The 20,682-nt window shown below is 41.0% G+C and overlaps 2 protein-coding genes across 2 annotated transcripts in view; both read right to left on the reverse strand.

Moving 5' to 3' along the window:
* Positions 1-469: 469 nt before the first annotated feature.
* Positions 470-18,705, reverse strand: ASB14 (ankyrin repeat and SOCS box containing 14). The gene is made up of 11 exons (XM_088662311.1): positions 18,590-18,705; positions 17,256-17,488; positions 14,897-14,952; positions 14,153-14,284; positions 13,905-14,063; positions 12,576-12,821; positions 11,151-11,322; positions 9,266-9,809; positions 8,657-8,810; positions 6,176-6,359; positions 470-3,380 (listed from the first exon to the last, which is right to left on the reverse strand). Exons 2-10 carry the CDS (start codon positions 17,378-17,380, stop codon positions 6,181-6,183), a joined length of 1,767 nt encoding a protein of 588 aa, XP_088518437.1. The 5' UTR covers positions 17,381-17,488; positions 18,590-18,705; the 3' UTR covers positions 470-3,380; positions 6,176-6,180.
* DNAH12 (dynein axonemal heavy chain 12) overlaps positions 18,515-20,682 on the reverse strand; it is a 91,609-nt gene continuing 89,441 nt past the window's right edge. Inside the window, exon 74 of the mRNA XM_035106374.3 lies at positions 18,515-20,046. Within this exon, the coding sequence (XP_034962265.3) occupies positions 19,856-20,046 (191 nt within the window). The 3' untranslated portion in view covers positions 18,515-19,855. The remainder of the gene's footprint in view (positions 20,047-20,682) is intronic.

Consider the following 20,682-nt stretch of genomic DNA (forward strand, 5'->3'; position numbering starts at 1 on the left):
TTCTGAGAAGAAAGGAAGACCACAGGCCTATCCACAGAAGGAGCCTTTAGCTGTGCCATAAACTGGTTCCAGGGATTAAAATTTGTTAGCTAAAATTTGGAGCATCCCAATCAGCTTTAGCCACCCTCTTCAGTGCAGAAGGAACCATCAAATAATTTATCTGCGAATGCGTATCTGTCAGCAGAGAAATGCCCTTAGGAAAAGAGGCCTCAGCAGACTTGCTTTCCTGCGAAGTCAGATGTAAAGTAGACATTACCTTATGAAATAATGTTGTAAAATTAGACTCCTGAAACATTTAGTAGTTTTTGCCTCCTGCAGTGAGCCTTCCCTCCACTCATCCTCTTCCTCATATTCCCAGAGTTCTCTGCTCTCCTGCCTCTGTCAGATGATGAGATAATACCCAACCCATTCATGGCATTGGCAACCAACTCAAATTGTGAGTAGATAACAAAGAAATCCATTTCACCTGTTGATTCACCACTTTCTCATGTGGTCTGCCTTTTTATCTAAATCACTTCTTTAAAAAAATCAACAAGATATATTCAGTATTTTTAAAGAAACAATGTGAGAGAAGAAACCAGTGTTCTTTCCAAGCTTTGCAAAATCTATGCATCACTTATTTCATTCCTAGCAGGTTTTCAGTTACCAAGAACACCTAACTTTGGGGAAAAGCAAACCCAAAGGAGAATTTAGTTTTTGTGTAGCAAAAGAAAATGCAGCAGCCAATATTCAGGACCTTTCAGAATACTCCAGACCTTTTCCACCCTTCTCCAGAGAGCTGTGGAGGGGACATTCATTTTGGCCTTTATAACACTTCATTGCCATGTGTGTTAAGAAGCTTTTTCATACACATTGGGGGTGTTTCTGTTCTAAGCTATCTGAAGGAGAGGGATATCACTCCAGTAAACCTAATGGACTGCAGGAGCCCATTGAGCAGTAGTGCCATCTTCTTCTGTCTCTCTTAGTATAAGACTAAGGGAATGCCACCCATATAGTTCTTAGTTCTCTTCATTGTAAAGAACACTAATTTTAATTAAGTCTTCGTATTTTTGGGCAGCTCAGTTGGCAAATCTATATTAAATTATACCACTTGAGCACTTAAAGCCATATTTAACAGTGCTCCCAGAGAATATAAAATCTGATATAACCAGTTCACTTCACCTGACAGGTGAGTCACTTTGTTCTCATGTTTCAAGCTAACCTCTAGCAGTTGTCATCTGCAATTTGGATATGTATATGTTTGTGTATACATGTATGTTAATGTATTATAATGTGTATAATACCAAATTTTCTCATATAACCAGTTATTTTTTATTTTCTTCCTGTTAAATACTGATTTCAAGGGCTTAATGCTCTTTGTGGAACTGAAACCTGTCAATTGTTCCCATATTGAATTTGTGGTATTCCCATTGACCAAGTCTAGACATGCACTATAGACCTGAAACTATGAATTTGCAAGTCTTTGGTTTATGTACTGTGTATATGTCCCACAACTTGCTAGAAAAGGGGCCACTGGTCTTACCTGAAAGATTTTTCTCTTGGGTAATTATCCCTCAAGTGAGAAATGCAGGAAATGCATCAAATTCAAGAAAGTAGGTTACTCTGCCCATTCTGTCCTAGCCAGCCTCTTTTACGACATGACCAGGACACAAAGATACATGAAAATAGAAATACAGTGGTACCTTGGTTTTCTAACATAATCCATTCCAGAAGTCTGTTCGAGTTCCAAAATGTTCGAAAACTGAAAGCAGAAGCCTCAAAACGCAAGCCTCAATACGGAAAACTCAAAAACAGAAGCTGCGTTTTCTGTTCAAGTTCCAAGGTACGTTCAAAAACCGAGGCATTTACTTCTGGGTTTTCGGCATTCGAGTTCTGAAATGTTCAACTTCAAAGGTGTTTGAGAACAGAGGTACCACTGTAACACAATCTGCATTGCTACCATACCTACTTCCCCATCACAGTTATATATCGAACAGAAATAAACATAAAATTTGAAGAACATGTTAAAAAGTAGAAATTGTAAAAAAATTACAAGTTACAGATAACAATACATTAAAAGAAAATTCATTTGAAGATAATGCTGACTGACAGCTGCCCTTACCCCAACATATAATCGGGTGCCTTGATGGACTATCATCAAGGAGACATGTTTCAGGTGAGATCAACAGTGCCGCCTTCTTGAAAGATAGTCCAGCAAGCGGGATGCACAAAAGCAGGCGATATTAAGGTGGGGAAAGCATACTGTCTAGGTCTTCAAGACATATCACATGTTTCCTAAGACATTAGTAACAATTTAATAATGCTTTGTGATTATATTTGGTAAAGATCAACCCATCACTTAGGTCTCAAAATAGATTCATTTGTAGGGAAGGCTGCTGTGGTTGTCTTAAATCTACTTAAATGAACCATAATGTTCCTTGGTACAGGTAACTTTAATGCTTCATAGGATAAAACAAATGTTGTTATAAGCCAATATGCTATGATAGCTGATGGCACTAAAGGTTGTAGGATGAAAATACACAAAAGAGGCTTTGTTTGTCTAAAGAAGGCATCCCCAAACTGCGGCCCTCCAGATGTTTTGGCCTACAACTCCCATGATCCCTAGCTAACAGGACCAGTGGTCGGGGAAGATGGGAATTGTAGTCCAAAACATCTGGAGGGCCAAAGTTTGGGGATGCTTGGTCTAAAGACTATCATTCTGTTGATGTGAGGAGGGCATTAAAGGGGTACATTATTGCCTTTCTCACACCAAGGAAATGGACAAGATCAAGGCAAAAAGTTGACAGGACTAACTCTTATTGGCAATGGAAGCTAGTGTTAACCTTTGGCACAAAAGAAGGAACAACTCTTTATATCACACTGTCCTTATGAAAAAGCACAGATATCTTGCTAAAGAAAGAGCACTTAACTCTGAAACCAATGTGATTGCAACTAAGAACACTACCTGGAAGGACAGGAGCAGGAGAGGCATAGACTTCAGTGACTCAATAGGAGGATGCTGTAAAGCCAAAAGAATTTTCTGAAGGTTCCACAATTGGTTCCACATTGAGATGTCATTTAGTGTCAGTAATCACTGAGCTGACTTAAACATTGCTGCTCAAGCACCATGCTGTGTGCCTCAACCGCCCTGATTCTTGTTGTAATACTGGGTCCTGTAACAGTAGATCTGGCTGAGGTGGCAAGGCCCAAGGGTGTGACACCAATTAAATGAAGCACTCCTGAGAATCACACATGTCCAGGCCAGTATGGGGCCACAAGAATTGGTTGTGCCTTTTCCTGGAGCTTACAGAGTGCAAGCAGTGAGGAATATTTGGGGAGAGGGGAAGCATGCATAAGATCCTTCAGCCATGGAACTGGGAGCACATCCACTGGTTCTGCTTCTAGAGATGGATAGTGGGCAAAAACACACACACACACACAGACACACACATTACTGACCATTGTATTTTATTTTTTACAATTTTTGAGAAACAAAGCACAAGAGCACAATTGGCTGGGCAAAAGGCAGGAACTGGACTGGCCAGGATAAAGAGCACAGCAACCTAGTTGCTTGAATTTTTATGCATTTCTTGCCTTTGGATGCTAGCTGGCATGGAAAAAAAATCTGCTCACTGTGTGCAAATTCATTTTATTTCTTGCATTAGTTTTACTATTGGATATGATGGCTGTATCTAAAATCTGGCAATTTAGTCGGTATGTTCATGGTGCATAACTCGCCTGTGCCACACTTCAAATTGTATGTTAAAAATGAGGTTTCCTATCCAGAACATCTTCATATTGGAAGATTCTAGTGTGTAAGATAATGTCAAGAAGCAAACTTTCCCTTTTATTTTTGAAATAAAGAGTGAAACAGTTCCACCCCCCATTGTCAGATTATGTCTTTGAGTAAGCCACCACATTTCAGTGGGACTTAATTCTGAGTAAAAAGGCATAGGCTTGTGCTGTCAAGGAGCAGAACAGCTAAACTCCACAGTCAGCACAATTACTTTATTATATCTTTTATACTTCAGTTTTGTAAACTAGAATGATCAATGTTTCAAGGCCAAAATGGAAGATAGGAAGATTATTAAATGTTTGTGAGAAGTGAGCTTCCTAAGATGTGCTTTTCTGTGATAACCAGAAATATAACAAAGTGAAAAAATATTTTTGCATGTCCCTCTCTTCCCTAACATGCTGTAATTGAAATGCATTCCTTTTGTTTGCATGTAAATCTGAGGTTTTTAAAAAATCATATCAGCATTCTCACTTGTGTTCTCTGCCAAAAAAAAAAAAGCGCTAACACCCAAGTTTGGTGAAGATCAATTTTTTAAATTCCTATTTCTGGACATCTCTTTTTTTAAAGATCCTTATGCGAGTACTCCTCGCTTGGCAAAATTGAATTTGCAACCAGTAGACTAAGATCATGTACTCTAAGCTGGTAGAAAGAATAAACCAGCACACAACTGAAGGAACAGTGATCTATAGTGAGGTTTATATGCAAGCAAAGCTGCTTGTATAATTATTATGGGTAACTTTTATAATGTAGTGGATGGTCAAATTCTTACAGTAATGTAATGGTTTGGTCCTGTTCTAGTGATTGTGATTTTTTGCAATGTTTTAAGAATCTAATACAGTTTCCCTGAATACTTGTTAATAATACCCAGTGATTGTCAAGTTGGTATTGTCAACTGCAGACTGAAAGCTAGATACTAATAAACCTATCTGGGAAGGACCTTGGCAAAGTCCAGTCAATTTTAGAAGATGGTTTTCTGTAATGATTATGTAAAATATATTTTGTTTGCAATTGCTCCCTAAAAGGTCATCACCGTCATCATGTTATCCAAAAAAATTAAAAAGATCCTGAAATTTTGTCAAATGTATTTTAAGTTTGTCAGTCATTCAGGAACCTTATTCATATATTTAATATAGTCAGAGATCATTTATTGTACTTAATAAAAAAGTTAACAGTTGGAATAATGTCTTTCTTTATTTTCAATAGAACAACGAACATGTGCTTATCATTTGTAAGAGCTCATATATAATTTTTGTTTTATTTTATTTTAGTGTGGTTAGATTAGAGCAGTGGTTCCCAACAGGTGGTCCGCGGACCCCCAGGGGTCCGCGAGCTATGCCAGAGGGGTCCGCAAGATGCTATTAGAATAAAAAATATATTAAATATATTTCGTATGATAACAGATTTTTTGTTTTGGCCGCTTCCTGCATGAGCAGAGTCTAGCACAAAACTAGAATTAGATAGAGGCAGTAGTTCTGCTGTATGCCGTTAGGTGGTTCTTTACAAACACTACTGTTTTGCAAAGAGGCAGCGCGCGCATTCTACTAACGCTCACCTCCCCAAGATGCTTTGCGCGCGTCGGCTTCATTTGTGTGCTACTGCGCAGGTACCCTGTCTTCTCCATTCCCCTCCCACCACCCTGGCGCGCGCTGCCTGTTTGCAAAACAGTAGTGTTTGTAAACAAAGCGTTGTTTTTCGCGGAAGCTACAGTTCGCGTAGTTAAAAATGGACCGTTGGTTAAAAAGTGGTTCATCTCATTAAGAACTGAAAATTAAAACTAACTGTATACTGATGGAGTACTCTGTTGTAACTGTAAAAAACGTATAAATATAAAATATAAAAAGACTCTTAATTTGGCTCTCACTTTTTAATTTTAGGATTAGGAATTAATGGGGGTCCTTGTCACAATAGCGGCTCAATGAGGGGTCCTTGCGAAAATTTTGTTGGGAACCCCTGGATTAAAGAAGCCGAAACCATGTCCCTCCTGTTGTGACTGGGGTTATATTTCCCTATGTTTAGGGAAGCTTTTAATGTTTGACGGACTATTGTATTTTAATATTTTGTTGGAAGCCGCCCAGAGTGGCTGGGGAAACCCAGCCAGATGGGCAGGGTATTAATAATAATAGTAGTAATAATAATAATTATTATTCCATCTGCTTTATATGTAATTTGCAAAGAATGAGCAGATCAGTGTCTACACCCGGGGATGTTTGACATCCAGAGATGTAAAAGGGGAAGAAATTGCAGTACTTTGCATTACTTATGCTTCCTACTTTGTGGTCTCTGTGCTGCCACACACTTGGGCTAAATCAACACTTTCACAAACAGAAGGACTCTAATAGCGACAACTTAAACATGCACAGAATTACGTATAGGACCCCCTCCAAATACAACTATATATACCTGCATTAGTAAATTCCTTTCAGGTTTCCTTGTCCATAGAGATCATATTCCTTATAGAGAATATAGTCTTTCAAACGGTTTGGTAATCGCAGAAATGTAAGGAAGACAGGGCAGCGTAGACGCAAACGTCCTAAGCACTTGCGGATTTTCAGACGACAAAGATGTTGCAGAGAACGGGTGTTTGCTGGAGGAGGAGGAGAGAATATGCATTCATCTTTAGGCCTGATTTTGAAACTTTTTGATCTGGAGGGAGTGGGTACCTGGGATTAAGTCACAGGACAGCCAATGATATCTATAAGCATGACCTTGCATAAATCACTGCCTTTCCTATTTTTCAAAAAGGAGTGACTTATTTGCTTCCCAGAGTTAAGTACATCTGATGAGATAAATGGCTTTCAAGATAGGAAGAACTGTAATACTCTCAAACTGCAAACCTATGCATACTTACTGAGGATTAAGGGCCATTGAACCCAGTGTGAATTACACTTGAGTAAATATATTGTTCTGCATGGATAGGAAAAAGCTCTTAGGCCGAATTGAGAAGTAACAGGAAACACTTTGAACACTGCAAAGTGTGAAATAACAAAGGCTAATACTTTTATTACAACAAGCTTTTTTTGGTCATGTGTAGCCTCTGTCCTAGTGTAAGCTTTGCAAATTGTGAGCTGTGACAACTGGCCCAGTGTCTTGATCAATCAAAATAAAAAAATTCCTTCAGTAGCACCTTAAAGACCAACTAAGTTTTTATTTTGGTATGAGCTTTCGTGTGCATGCACACTTCTTCAGATACAGTGAAATAGAAGTCCCCAGGCACTTATGTAGAGAAGGGGTGGGGATGGGGAGGGGAGGGGAGGGGGGATCACTCAGAAGGGTGGTGGAAGTGGGTGATTGACTGACTGATAGCTGTTGATTGGGTGATTGACTGGGTGATTGAAGTGGGTGATTGAAGTGGGTGATTGACTGACTGATAGCTGTTGAGTCAGTCAATCACCCACTTCCACCACCCTTCTGAGTGATCCCCCCTCCCCTCCCCATCCCCACCCCCTCCCCACCCCTTCTCTACATAAGTGCCTGGGGACTTCTATTTCACTGTATCTGAAGAAGTGTGCATGCACATGAAAGCTCATACCAAAATAAAAACTTAGTTGGTCTTTAAGGTGCTACTGAAGGAATTTTTTTATTTTACTTCGACCCAGACCAACACGGCTACCTACCTGTAACTTGATCAATCAAGGCAGAAAAGCAGGTGTCAGCTCAGCCATCCCATTGTGGCTTGACTCTTGCAAGTACACAGTGTGCTGAGTAGGATATAAACCATGCACTCAGCATTTGAATACACACCTTACTGTATCACTCATTGGTGATCCGTTGGGAGTGTGCTGGGGATATTTTGGATTTGCTGGGTCCCAAGCCCCCTTGTCCCCCCCCCCCAGATAGGCCAAAAAAGTGTGTCAACCTGGGAACTTGCAAAGTTATTTTCCTTCCAGTGGAAGGATCCCCCCTTTAAAGCCAAATAGGCAAGATAGAAAACAAAAATCACCCCATATCCACTCTTTTTGTTGTGGCTGGCACAAAGGGGCTTAGAAATGATGCACCCTTAGGATTTTTCTGCTCTGCTCAGTAAGTTGGAGAGCTTGTTGGTCCACAGTGTCAACATTTGCACATAACGCTAAGCCAAACCATGGCTTAACATGAACTTGGTGGCTGCTGAGAAGAAGATCACAGCACTTCTGATCCTCCCTGGTCTTTTTAGCTTAGTGTAGTGCAGCAGCTAAGCAAAGGTTTGGCTTAAAGTGACATGAATGCAAGATTGTGGTTAAGCTCTTTCCTCCTTAACCACAATTTGCTTCCAGCTTACCTTGACATGTGCACCATGCTGACAAGTCATCTTCTATCCAGAAGTCACAAGTGTATATGTCTGCATCTCCTTACAATACAGTGAAGGGTTTATTACAGGCAGTCCAGGTGACTTCATAGAGACATGGGTGATGTCAGTATGATCCACAACAATTACATTGAGTATTGTGGCTTTGAGTCACATTTACCAAACCAAACCTGTCGGATCTTTGTACCCATATCCAGCAATTGTTTTAATGATATTTTAAGCTTCTAAGGGTGGTGGTGAATGAAATACAAATGTTGCACTGCTACATCCCTACCCAACCTTGCGATTACATGTGGCATTTCCTCCCATTGACTCCAACCACTGCCTGCCACATCCCTTTGGAGGCTGCTGGGATCAGAGCACTGACATTGGTTGGACCAAGGTTGCTGCAGAAAGGGAGGCTCCAGTGTTGGAGCTCCTATGCCTTGAATGTTGGAAGAATAAGTCTGATCTAGGGATTCTGGGAGGCCCTTGCAGGGACTACAGTTTGCACCCTCAAATGTGATGCAACTGGTAATTGGAGAGCTACAACACACGCCGCTCTTCGTATCTGAATATCACATTTCTGGAGGTGCTAAAATGTATTTGACACTTACTCAAAATTTCGTGGATTTCTGGCCAGAGTTTCTGTTCTTGAAGTACAACTTGAAGCTTAGAGCAGATCTTGACATGATCAACATAATCTAGCATCACACGCACCACTTTCCCAGACAGGTGCTTTAACCACGCTACTGTTACCACCTCACAGAACTGAGAGAGAGAAATAGAGCATTTGAGACCAGTTCATTCAGCATTTTGCATTATTAAAGTCTCTCAGAGGACTCAACCCAGTAAAGCCCTAGGCCAAAACAGCAGCGAAGCCATACAGCAAATTCAGTTTAGAAGAAAAAATAACACCGTTTGCAAACAGGATAACCAAGTACTAGCCATTTACTCTAAGGAGTGTCATCTTAAGGGTAGCATTTGATTTCACAGTCCCATATATAAGGCTCCCTATTTGCCTTGAAATGCTAATACACAGGGTGCTTATTTCTTCCACTGTGTCAATATCCAGTTGTTGTTTTTTTTAAAAAAAACTTCCCACTCATATGCAGAATCACAGTTCTGGAGCCCAGCTGGGGGGAAATAGCCTGATGGGTGTTGTAGGGGCAAATCAGAATATGGTGCATATGTAAGCAGTCCTCCCTCCCATCAGAAGCACTCACCATTGTGTCTTTGATAACAGTTGAGGTCCACCCTTCAAATATGTACTGGGAATGCACACTGGCTCCATGAGGACAATCGAAGCAGCGGTGAACATTGTACCCATAATTCAGCAACATCCTTAACATTACTTCATCTTTCAACGTGTACTGCAGAGCTGATGGGAAATGTGTTGTATTAACCCTACAGAAATAGTTCACATTGGCCCCATGGCGAAGCAGGATTCCAATGAGCTCGTAGTTGCCCATTCTCAAGGCCAGCTGGAGACAGTTAACTGGGTCTTGGTTTGGTAGGGCTCCAGCATCCAGGAGCAACTGAACGGAGTCAATATCCCCATTAGAGACAGCAAAATACAAGGCTGACCTCCTCTCATCGTCATAGCCTTTGCGAATTCTCTGATGCAACATAAAATTGGCATCAAATCCAGATTTGAGAAGGAACTCAAGGCACTGAGGATGTCCGCCTGCAGCTGCAGAGTGAACTGGACTGATCCCACTCTCCTTGATGGCAGCACTGTCTGTCACTGGAACCAAGATCTGTACAACTCTAGGGAGCAAAACAAATATAATCAAAATATTCTTCGAGAAAGCTCCAGCTTGATGAATTTTTGACAATGGGGAGAATAGGTCATTTGTTGCTCCTCACTCAGGCAAAAGAGGAGAGGTTGTAGCTGCATGTGTTGGGAGTTTGTCCCTATAACTTCAGCACTTTTCAAAAGATGTAACATGGTGCCATAGGCACATGGGCAGACAAAGATTCCAAGAGGAAAAAGAAAATGCATAAATATATCCAAAATAAAACTGCAAATTGAGGAAATATATGAAAAAGAGGGGGAGGTTGGTTTAGTTTGTAGCTACAAGGAAAAGAGAAAGGTCCAAATGTTGCTGTGGTATTGGTGGTAAGAAAAGAAATTAGTGGGAAGTTGCTGATCTTGTCTGCTCAGGAATGCACTACAGTTGAATTGGTGGACCTTTGCACCCAAAACACTTACTGAGTTAGCCCTAGAAGCTTCTGTACAAGGGTTCTATGCAAGTGCAGAACCTGTATGGAGAACTGCACAGAGACACTACCTGCCCATGAACTATCTCACCAGAGCAGTGCATGCTCTGGTTATCTCCTGCTTGGACTACTGCAATGCGCTCTACGTGGGGCTACCTTTGAAGGTGACTTGGAAACTACAACTAATCCAGAATGCGGCAGCTAGATTGGTGACTGGGAGTGGCTGCTGAGACCATATAACACCGGTTCTAAAGTATCTTTACTGGCTCCCAGTACAGTACATTTTTGAGCCCAAATCAAAGTGCTGGTGCTGACCTTTAAAGCCCTAAACGGCCTTGGCCCAGTATACCTAAAGGAGCGTCTCCACCTCCATTGCTCAGCCAGGACACGGAGGTCCAGCTCCGAGGGTCACTGCAAGAAGAGAAGTTACAGGGAACCAGGCAAATGGCCTTCTCGGTAGTGGCACTCTCCCTGTGGAACATTCTCCCTTCAGAACTACATAACTTTTAGAAGACATCTGAAGGCAGCCCTGTATCAGGAAGTTTTTAATGTTTGGCATATTACTATATATGCTGTAAGCTGCCAAGAGTGGCTGGGGTATAAATAATAAAATTAGTAATTAGTAATTAATTATTATTATCATCATCATCATCACCATTATCACCATAATTTCCTCTTTTGATCAGGTTGTTTACATCAAACTTGCAGATGTGTATATGATAAATTATTGCCCTGCTCATCTGCAAATAGTTATGTCACAAGGCAGCTTTTGGGAGAGAGCCAACCTGGAAGGCAGTGTTGACATGCCGTGGGCATATGACTAACTCCACTAACCCCACCCACCCACCTCCATCCCAATTGTATAACCTGTTGGCTTTCATAACTCACAAGAGGTGTCCTCTATAAGCAGCTCTGTGAATGGGCAGGTGACCTGAATGCTTTGGTACATTAGCATCAGCTCCATACTCTAGTAGAAGAGAGACACAATCGGGATTTCCTCCTCCAGCAGCTTCAAATAATATGGATGCACAATCAGATGCCTGGGAAAGAACATTGGCACCTAAGGGAGGAAGAGCAACAGAGATTTAATGCAATAGTAATTAGCACCCTCATTATAGCACCCCAGACTGCTATAATGTGAATACTAGTTCTTCCAGAAAGACTTGTGCTGGAATAAGTTGGGGTTTTTTGCAACAACTTTGAGATATGGGATCAGTATTACACTGCAACAGGACCAGTCCTGAATAAAGGGCTCTTGTAGGCAAAAATGACTTAACACATTCACAAACCAGCAGATCTCTTTTTGCACCTCCACACACACATCAAATTGCTACTACAGTCTCAGTTCCCATTCTGCTTCCTGATGCCTCTAAAACCTTATCCATCCTTTCTTTGTCCTTTATGGCTTACATCTGTGTTCTTAAAGTATGATGGAGCTAAAGAATAAACTTGCCATTAGTATCCCCAAACTAGAAACCTCCTCTTTCAATGCAAATGCAATCATACTCAGAATGGGCTGTCTACAAAATTCCCACACTCGGGAGCCACAGTGGCCCTGAATATATACACTGTGTTTCATTCCAATGTTTAAATTCTCACTGTGATGTAATATCTACCTTACGTTTTACGTCTCTTGGCTTCTTTTTTGTAGTAGCTGAATTGGTACCGTGTTTCTCATATTATAAGACACGTCTTATATTTATTTTTTCCTCAAAAAAACACACTATGCTTATTTTCAAGGGATGTCTTATTTTTTTCCTCCTCCTCCTGCCGCAGCCGGCATTGCTGCTGCTCCTATCACTATGTCTTATTTTCGGGGTATGGCTTATATTCCTTGAATGCTTAAAAATCCTGCTATGGCTTATTTTATGGGGATGCCTTAAAATATGAGAAACAGGGTATCCATGAACACAAAACATAAATGTGTTTTGGAGATGCTCGCCAGACATACCAACTGAGAATGCTGAACGAGCACATTTAAGCAAAGGTCTTTCTTACTTTGCTCACCCAGCAAAGTTTTGCAAAATTTCCAGTGTATACACCTCTCCATCAGCATTTGCTCCTTCAGATTTGCTATCAACAGATCATTATGGGTTGGCTGCTATGAATGAGCATTCAAAGACCGAGAGAGAAAATATATACGTATATGCCTGGACAAAAATCTCTGCCATCCACTCCATACAGAGTATTTTAAATTCTATACCTGTGTTCCCTTAGAACAGCATTCTATCACAGAACTGCTTTGGCAATTACCAGAAAAACTAGCTTTAGGTGCACCACTGAACTTCCAAGTAATTGTATAAAAATCCTCACCTTTACGCAATAGAATTTCCAGAATTTCTGTATGCCCATTCTGCGCTGCCAGTGCTAGAGGGGTGAGTCCATATGCACTCCGTGGATCCGGATCGGCTTTAGACCAAAGCAGAAGCTCCACCATGTTTTTGAAGCCTAGCCTGGCCGCCTCATGTAAAGCTGTCCTCTTGTTGACACACTGGAGATTGACATCGGCACCAAATTGTAACAGCAAGGAGACAATTTCGTACGAATCGTGTTTAATTGCTGTAAAATGTTAAGAAAGAGCAGCATTTTACACGGTTAATTAAAAAGACATCAAATCCAAAAGCTCCCCTCTCTTGTGAAACCAAGACGGGAGAAACCATTGCTTGGCTGCCTCGTGCTATTTATATGCAGCAATAAAGGTCACGTAGCACTGCGAGGGGCTAAATTTAGAATCAGACTTGGTGTTCAGTCCCAAATTTAGCAAAATGCAACTAATATTGACAGTCTTGTGCTACTTTTGCAGGGTTTTCCAGATATTGAAGAAACTCCTCCCAAACTCCTTCCCATTCATGGTGGGCCTCCCTTTGAATGGGGTGCAATCAAAGAGGGAAGCAGCAGGTGTCCCTCGATCATAGCCGATCAAGGTATGGGGAGAAGCACATGCTTTTATTTGTAAAAGGTCCCAGGTTCAATCTCTGGCACCTCCACGTGGGGCTGGGAAAGATTCCTTCCTGAAACCCTGGTGAGTGACTCAGTGTTGACGATACTGTGTGGGATAATGGCAGCTTCCTATCCAAAGCATGCCCTTTCATAAAGGTAGAGAGGGCCTCTGGGCAACTTAAAATGGTGTATGGCTGGGTCTCCATGGCACAGAGCTTTGCAGCACACCTAGATGCCCTGCAAACAAAAGGAGAAATAAGAAAGGGCAAGGTGATTCGAGTGCTGTCCCTCAGTCACAAACCTCAACCCTGCCACTGCTGTCTAGAGCAGGCATCCCCAAACTTCGGCCCTCCAGATGTTTTGGACTACAATTCCCATCTTCCCCAACTACTGGTCCTGTTAGCTAGGAAACATGGGAGTTGTAGGTCAAAACATTTGGAGGGCCGCAGTTTGGGGATGCCTGGTCTAGAGCTTGGCCTCCTCCCCTAGTCCCAGCATGGCTCAGAGAGGGGAAAAGGTTAGGGTTAGGGTTAATGAAATGAGTCAAATTCAGGTCTGCAATTTGACCAGCACTGAAATAGACAATTGTCCCCGGGGTCTTTCTCAAAATGAGAAAAAGGTTTGATACACTCACATTATTTTAAAAAAACACAAAAAAGCACACACAAAAATCACTACATCAAACTGTGCAATTTGATTTACCAATAATTAAAGCAGAATCTCCTTCTTCATTCTTCACATCAGGATTAAAACCATTGATGAGGAGAAATTTGACATTTTTCTCAAGACATTTGTCCACTGCTACAAACAGAGGTGTTTCCCCTTTCAGGTTTGTCAGTTGCCACACCACGGGGTGTGAAGCTGAAAGATAATCAGGAGACACATGGTTTTGGCACCAAGTGAGCATACAAAGCTGACTTGAGAACAAAGCTGGGGGGAGGTCCTTCTACCTTTGAGAGTTATTTCTAGAATATTCTTGTTGGGTTGTGCTGCAGCTTCATGTAAAGGAAGGCACCCTTGCTGGTCTGCTTCCCGAAAAGCAGAGCCACACCTCATTAACTTAAGCAAAGCCTCTTCTTCACCTGTTAGGGGTGAAAGAGCTCACAATAATGCACCCATCATGCTTTTTAAGTCCAAAGATACTTATGAGCATTGTTAACCCTAATGAACTCTAATTAAAATGGTGAAAGGGGAAGTTTCACACACCCAGTGCTTTTTTTTCTGGGGTGACACAGGGGTATGCATACCCCTAAACATTTTGTGAATCTAATGGGGGAAGAAACTATTTTTTTTTATTTTTAGTTTCTTCTCTACCATGATGAATCATCAGTTCCACTGCTACCCCCGATGGCAGCCTCATTTCCTGTCACGGTGTTTCCTGAGTCTCAGACGGACACAAATGTTAAATGTGTGAAATGCAGTGATTGGTCAGTTTCATTGTACTGTATTTACTGTATTTATTTTTCCTGATTTGAACTATAAAATGGTGGTTTTCTTGAGTCAAAATGAGAGCACCCCTAAACATTTTTTTTAGAAAAAAAGCACTGCACACATCCATGTACATCACTTGATGGTTCATTATCAGTTAATGAATCCAGCTCTTTAAAAGCCTCTGCAAGATCAAGAAAATCAAGTACTCCTCTTTGTGTCGGATTCCCACTTAATTTCCCAAAGAAGTCAAAGCAGATACTTAACTGTCCGAATGGCAGTGATGATCTTCCTATAATCTGTACTTGTAGCAAAATTAAAGCTGAAAGACAACAAAAATAATAATTTAAATCAGCCAAAACTATTCATTTCTCCCTCTTGTTGCACAGTCTCCTAGCATTGCTCCTTCAGGATATTTCTCCCCCAAACATGAAAAGAATGCTCACTTGTTATCACTCCAAATAGACATTTAATATGTTTGTTTTTCACCCTCTAGGCGTTTGGATCTGGCTCAGTTTCTTCTGTTGTTTTTTGTTGAATCATTCCCCCTAATACTGTGCTCGGATGGTCAGTTATCAGTTTAGAAATAAAGCAAGATCACTAAAAATAAGGTAATGATATCTGCACATTTAGGGGACTTATTAGCCACACAGAAGTGTAAAGGTAAAGGGACCCCTGACCATTAGGTCCAGTCGTGACCGACTCTGGGGTTGCGCGCTCATCTCGCTTTACTGGCCGAGGGAGCCGGCGTACAGCTTCCAGGTCATGTGGCCAGCATGACTAAGCCACTTCTGGCAAACCAGAGCAGCACATGGAAACGCCATTTACCTTCCCGCTGTAGCGGTTCCTATTTATCTATTTGCATTTTTGATGTGCTTTTGAACTGCTAGGTTGGCAGGAGCTGGGACCGAGCAACGGGAGCTCACCCCGTCACAGGGATTAGAACCGCCAACCTTCTGATCAGCAAGCCCTAGGCTCAGTGGTTTAACCCACAGCGCCACCTGGGTCCCTACACAGAAGTGTATCTGCTTGCAAATTAAAAGAAAAAGTGTAAATATTTCATCCCCTAAAGCTCAACAATGGCCTATGGTCAGTGCTTTCCAAGAGCTACTGAACGCTGCAGGCAAGTCAGCCAAAGTATGTTGAGACTCAAGCAGCCTTTGCCAATCTGGGGGAGGAGATTGTTCAATCTGGCAAGCGGCAATGTTTGTGCAGACAAAACATTCATAATAGTGTGACATTCAATTGCACTCATGGTTCCCTGTAGGTCTCCGATTCAGATATCTTAAAAGCATGGGTAGGCAAACTAAGGCCCACGGGCTGGATCAGGCCCAATTGCCTTCTGGATCTGGCCCACGGATGGTCTAGGAATCGCAGCGTGGATCACCAGTGCACGTATGCATTCTTTTCTTCTCCCTCACATGGCAGTGGCAGCACTGCCTCCTCCCTCCCTCCTCCTGGCTTCTCCCCGCCATGCCTAGAGGAGGAAGCAGGCTAGGCTTTGTTGGTGCCAGCAGCAGCAGCAGCAGCAGCAGCAGCGCTCGAGCAGCCACCATTTTAAGCAATCCCTCTTCGGAGCCCTTTCACGCGCCGCTCATTGTCCCTCCGCTGCCGCTGCCAGCCCCTGCCGCTCACAAGACATAGGTAAGCAGCCACTGGGGCTACAAGGTCTGAGGGACAGTGGACTGGCCCCCTGCGGAAAAAAGTTTGCTGACCCCTGTCTTAAAGAGCTGCAACAGCATAGATCATCTGGGGGGCTTAATTCTCCCACTGAAATAAATAGGATTAATAAGTGGTGTCTCTGTAACCAGAATTCTGACAGGTGGTTCAGAACTGTGTGGCACAATGGCACCTTTGATGGCAGCATTCAGTAGTGGACATACTTTGGGAGAATATAGGATTCATCATTAATGCAACTGCCAGCCATAAAATTCTCTCTCTCTCTCCTTCTCTGGTGGCATCCCATAGCATTAGACATCTTGCAGCTTAAGCTATGAGGATCTGTATGGGATTGTTTCTAAATCTTTTAAATACTTAAAAGAAAAATGTTTTATTTTACTACCTTGTTGTTTGCCACCCTGGGCAACTTTGAGAGGAAAGTCAGGAGAAACTTAATTAACTGATAATGATGCTGTGTGGAGACAGCGTGTCTCTGTGTCCAGTGCAACAGGTGAACAAGACTTCTGAATCTTCTGAGGAAAGGGACCGTAAAAGTGTGGCTAATGAATGTACAATGCTTCACTTTCGATGAATCATTACTAAAATGACTATGTTCTTCACTAGTCATAACATATATCATGATAACCACTCACACAGAAACAAATACATAAAATTGACACAACACTATTATGCAAAATCATTGAATGTCACGATAACAACACTATTGAAAGAGTTTATAGCCTCCAGCATGGGTGTAGTCAATATTTGTGTTAGGTGGGACAGGTAGGCAGACATTTGTTAGGGGGGCAGAACCTCAGATTTGTATTGATTTGTATTGATTTTGATGGATTTAGGGGGAGCATCTGCCCCCTGCCTCCCCTTGGCTACACCAGTGCTGTCATCCAGTGCTATGATTTGAAGCTGCACATTCAAAAGGTTCTACAATATCTAGAAGGACATACATACCTGTCATTTTTTGCTGTAGCCTCTTTCTCACTCTTATGAATGTCCTGCAAACTTTGCTGAATGACATACTGAGTTGGAATGTCATCATCAACATCATCATCATATATATCTGTAGTATTGTACATGCTAAAACCACATATCTCGGAAAACAAGTAGGATCAAATAGCTGTTCTATGCTGCAAAGACGATTTCTAATTCTTTTATTTCTTCTGCACTTCCAGAAACATTAATAGCTATATATGTGGAAATAAATATATAGAATTAGAAACAAATAGGGCTGAAACTAAAGCAGAGATGCCTTAACTTAAAAGTCTCAATTGATCTCTTTTTAAAAAAGCAACAACTTGATTTCCTGCCCACTATCAGATTTTTCCCATGTTAGGAAAAAAGGGATCACATCAGACATGATGCTGAGAAATCTATTACTGTATTGACCTTTACTATTGCTTTGCTCAATACTTGTTTAACTATTGGGGAACATACAGCTGTTGTGTTCTTGCCCCACCTCAAAAAGGTCATTGTAGAGTTGAAAAATGTTCAGAAAACGCAATCAAAATGATCAGGAGCTTGGAGCAACTCCCCTACGAGGAAAGGTTGCAGAATTTGGGACTTTATAGTTTAGAGAAAAGGTGAGTAAGAGGTGACATGATAGCAGCTTATAAAATTATGCATGGCATGGAGAAAGCGGATAGAGAAAAGTTTTTCTGCCTCTCTCATAACATTAGATGTTGTGGACATATTTGCAATGTCTTCAAGTACTCCGGAAGGCATGTAGGACACAAAGTGGATCGTACCCATTAACAACCCCCCCAAAAAAAATCCAGAGTAAAACTGCTCAGAATTTGACTTCATAAATAAAGTATAACAACATATAGCTTCAGAGCTTTTCCTTATTGACAGACAAGTATTTACATCTGTTATACAGATCTGGTTACTTTATGAAAGCACTAATATTTGCCATGCATATTGCAAGTACGGTGAAATGTTATTCTCTATTACTGTTCAAGCAACACTCCCTATGGTAAGATGGTTCTGGTTTCTACTATTCATGGATACCAAATGGATATTTGAAAAAGTATTACAAACATTTTGAAACTAAGCAGGTGGCTAGAGGCGGTTTGAAACAGAAAACATTTATCTACTAAGCTACCAAACATTTTACCATCAATAATTTTGGCTTAAAGCAAAGCATGCAGGTAAGTAGAGGTTTTTGGTACTACAGTTGCAATAGGATTTTAAAAATGCCAGAAGTACATGTATACTATTTAAAGTTTTTATTGTTGCCTTTAGAATTTCATTAAAAAGATTTAATAAAAAGCACAAATCCTCCTCACCTTTCTTCCACATTTGAAACAGAGAAGACTTCACACTCTAAGCAAATGTTAAAACGAAGTGTGACGTTTTATGTATTGAAAAATGATCCTTTGCTTCTTGCATAGCCCATATCCATTAATAACTTACTATAAATACCTGACCATAAGACACTCTGTTATGCATGCCCACAAGTTTCCCCATGAGGATTACACGAAGGTTAACAGAATTCAGAGACAAGAACTTGACATGTGAAAAAAAAAAGATCAGAAGGCCAGACATTTTTCATCACAATTCAAGAATTGCTAAAGGAAATACATTTCTCAATGGTACCCATTCAGAAATACCTTAAATGCATGGGAATGTAATTAAAACAGCTTCAAAAACACAATACATTAAAAACTGATAAATATCAGACAACATATTATTATCTACACTTTTCATAAACCTGGGGACATAATGCACACAAATTTGAGGATTTTTAAAGTCCCACTGATTTCAGTGCAAGATAAACGGGTTCTCAATTACCATTGAAATCAATAGTACTTAAATGTGCTTAACTTTAGTTTGACAAACGCTTAGGACAAATTTCCAACAGGTTCTAATTTATTTACATATCTTTGCGTTCACTGTGCCAGAGTGGGCATAACTAATCCTGGCCAGTACAATGTCACATTGCAACCTTTTAGTTTACCATTCATTCTCCACCATCTGGGTGGGAGAGAGACTCTCCCCATAGTTTCTCCTTGAGCTTTGAGTGACTGGCTGCTGGAAGCAGATGCTGCACCACAGATGGTGCTCACTAGTGGGTAGCTGGCACTGGTTATATAAACTCTCTTCTTCCAGGATGCTAGGCAATTGCTAGTGCTATTATTCTGAATAGCACCATGTGCACCTGTTTTTTCTCCTTTTCATGTGATGCCTTGCACCACTTCTTTTGAATCCACACTACTGCCCTGGGCAAGTTGAATGGATATTAAGAGTTGAGAGGGAAAAAACCAACATCTGTAAGCAACAGGAACGTGATCCTTCAACAGCCTCAACACACCTTGTTGATACATTAAGTAAACCATTATTTGATCCTAGCAACTGACAATATTGTTACAAAAGACCAGGAGAATACATCGGTAACATTACAAAGGAATAACAATCACATTTAATTTTTAATTGCAAAATACTGCAATCAATTTAGAAGTTCAAATGATCAAACTTCATCAGTAACAAAGTTCTTCACTTAGGGGAAGAAATCCCCCCCGTCTTGTCATGTTTTGATTCTGTGTTTTTCAACATTAGTCATCCAGCTGGCACAGCAGAGCAACCCCTCGCTTAATCCAGTGCTGGACTGGCTGATCAGTTAACAGCATTAATGCAATGACAAAGTTAGTAGAATGCCCAGTGGTCGAAAGGGTTCCTTTACGCTCACTTGTCTTGTAGAGTGGACACATGTAAGCATTTGATTTTTTTATGGCTGCTTTTTTTGCTGTAAGGAGAAAAAACCATTTTTATTGTGCTCTGTTAAAAAATATTGAGAATACTGTATTGCATAAATAATTTTAGTGCTAAATAAATATGTTTTTTTATTCAGTAGAGCCTAGGGAAAAATTACTGTTCAACCTTATGTAAACAACAATTTGTAGGCTACCCTGTAACACACCAGAGTCAGTTTGATCAAGAGGCAAAAAAGAACAGCCACCCAACATGATGCATCTGTCACTGGATTGTATGAATTCAGGCTGCAGGTGGGGCTATCAAAGAGTATATTTAAAAATCCTACACCTACCAGATCTGCAAGTCAGGGAGGAGATTCTAGCTTAAACTTCCCCTTGACAAATTAGTTCAGGGAGTTTGGTTTGCTTGGGTTTTTTGTTTTTTTGTTTTTACATTTATTTGTTTATTCAAAAATATACCCATTCTTTCAGCTCTGTAAGCTGTTGATGTGGTTTGGCAGGAATTAGAGAATAAAATCAAATGAGACCTAAAGATATCTAGGAAATTAAATTTAAGCAACATCCAGGAACTGGGCACCATCTTAAGCCAGTGACAGGAACTCTGCGTGATAACAGCGCAACCAAAGTAAGGACTGGATCCAACAGCACTCAGAGTCTGCTTGAGCTTA

The sequence above is a fragment of the Zootoca vivipara genome, chromosome 2 (assembly GCF_965207765.1).
Source record: "Zootoca vivipara chromosome 2, rZooViv2.hap1.1, whole genome shotgun sequence".
NCBI lineage: Eukaryota > Metazoa > Chordata > Lepidosauria > Squamata > Lacertidae > Zootoca > Zootoca vivipara.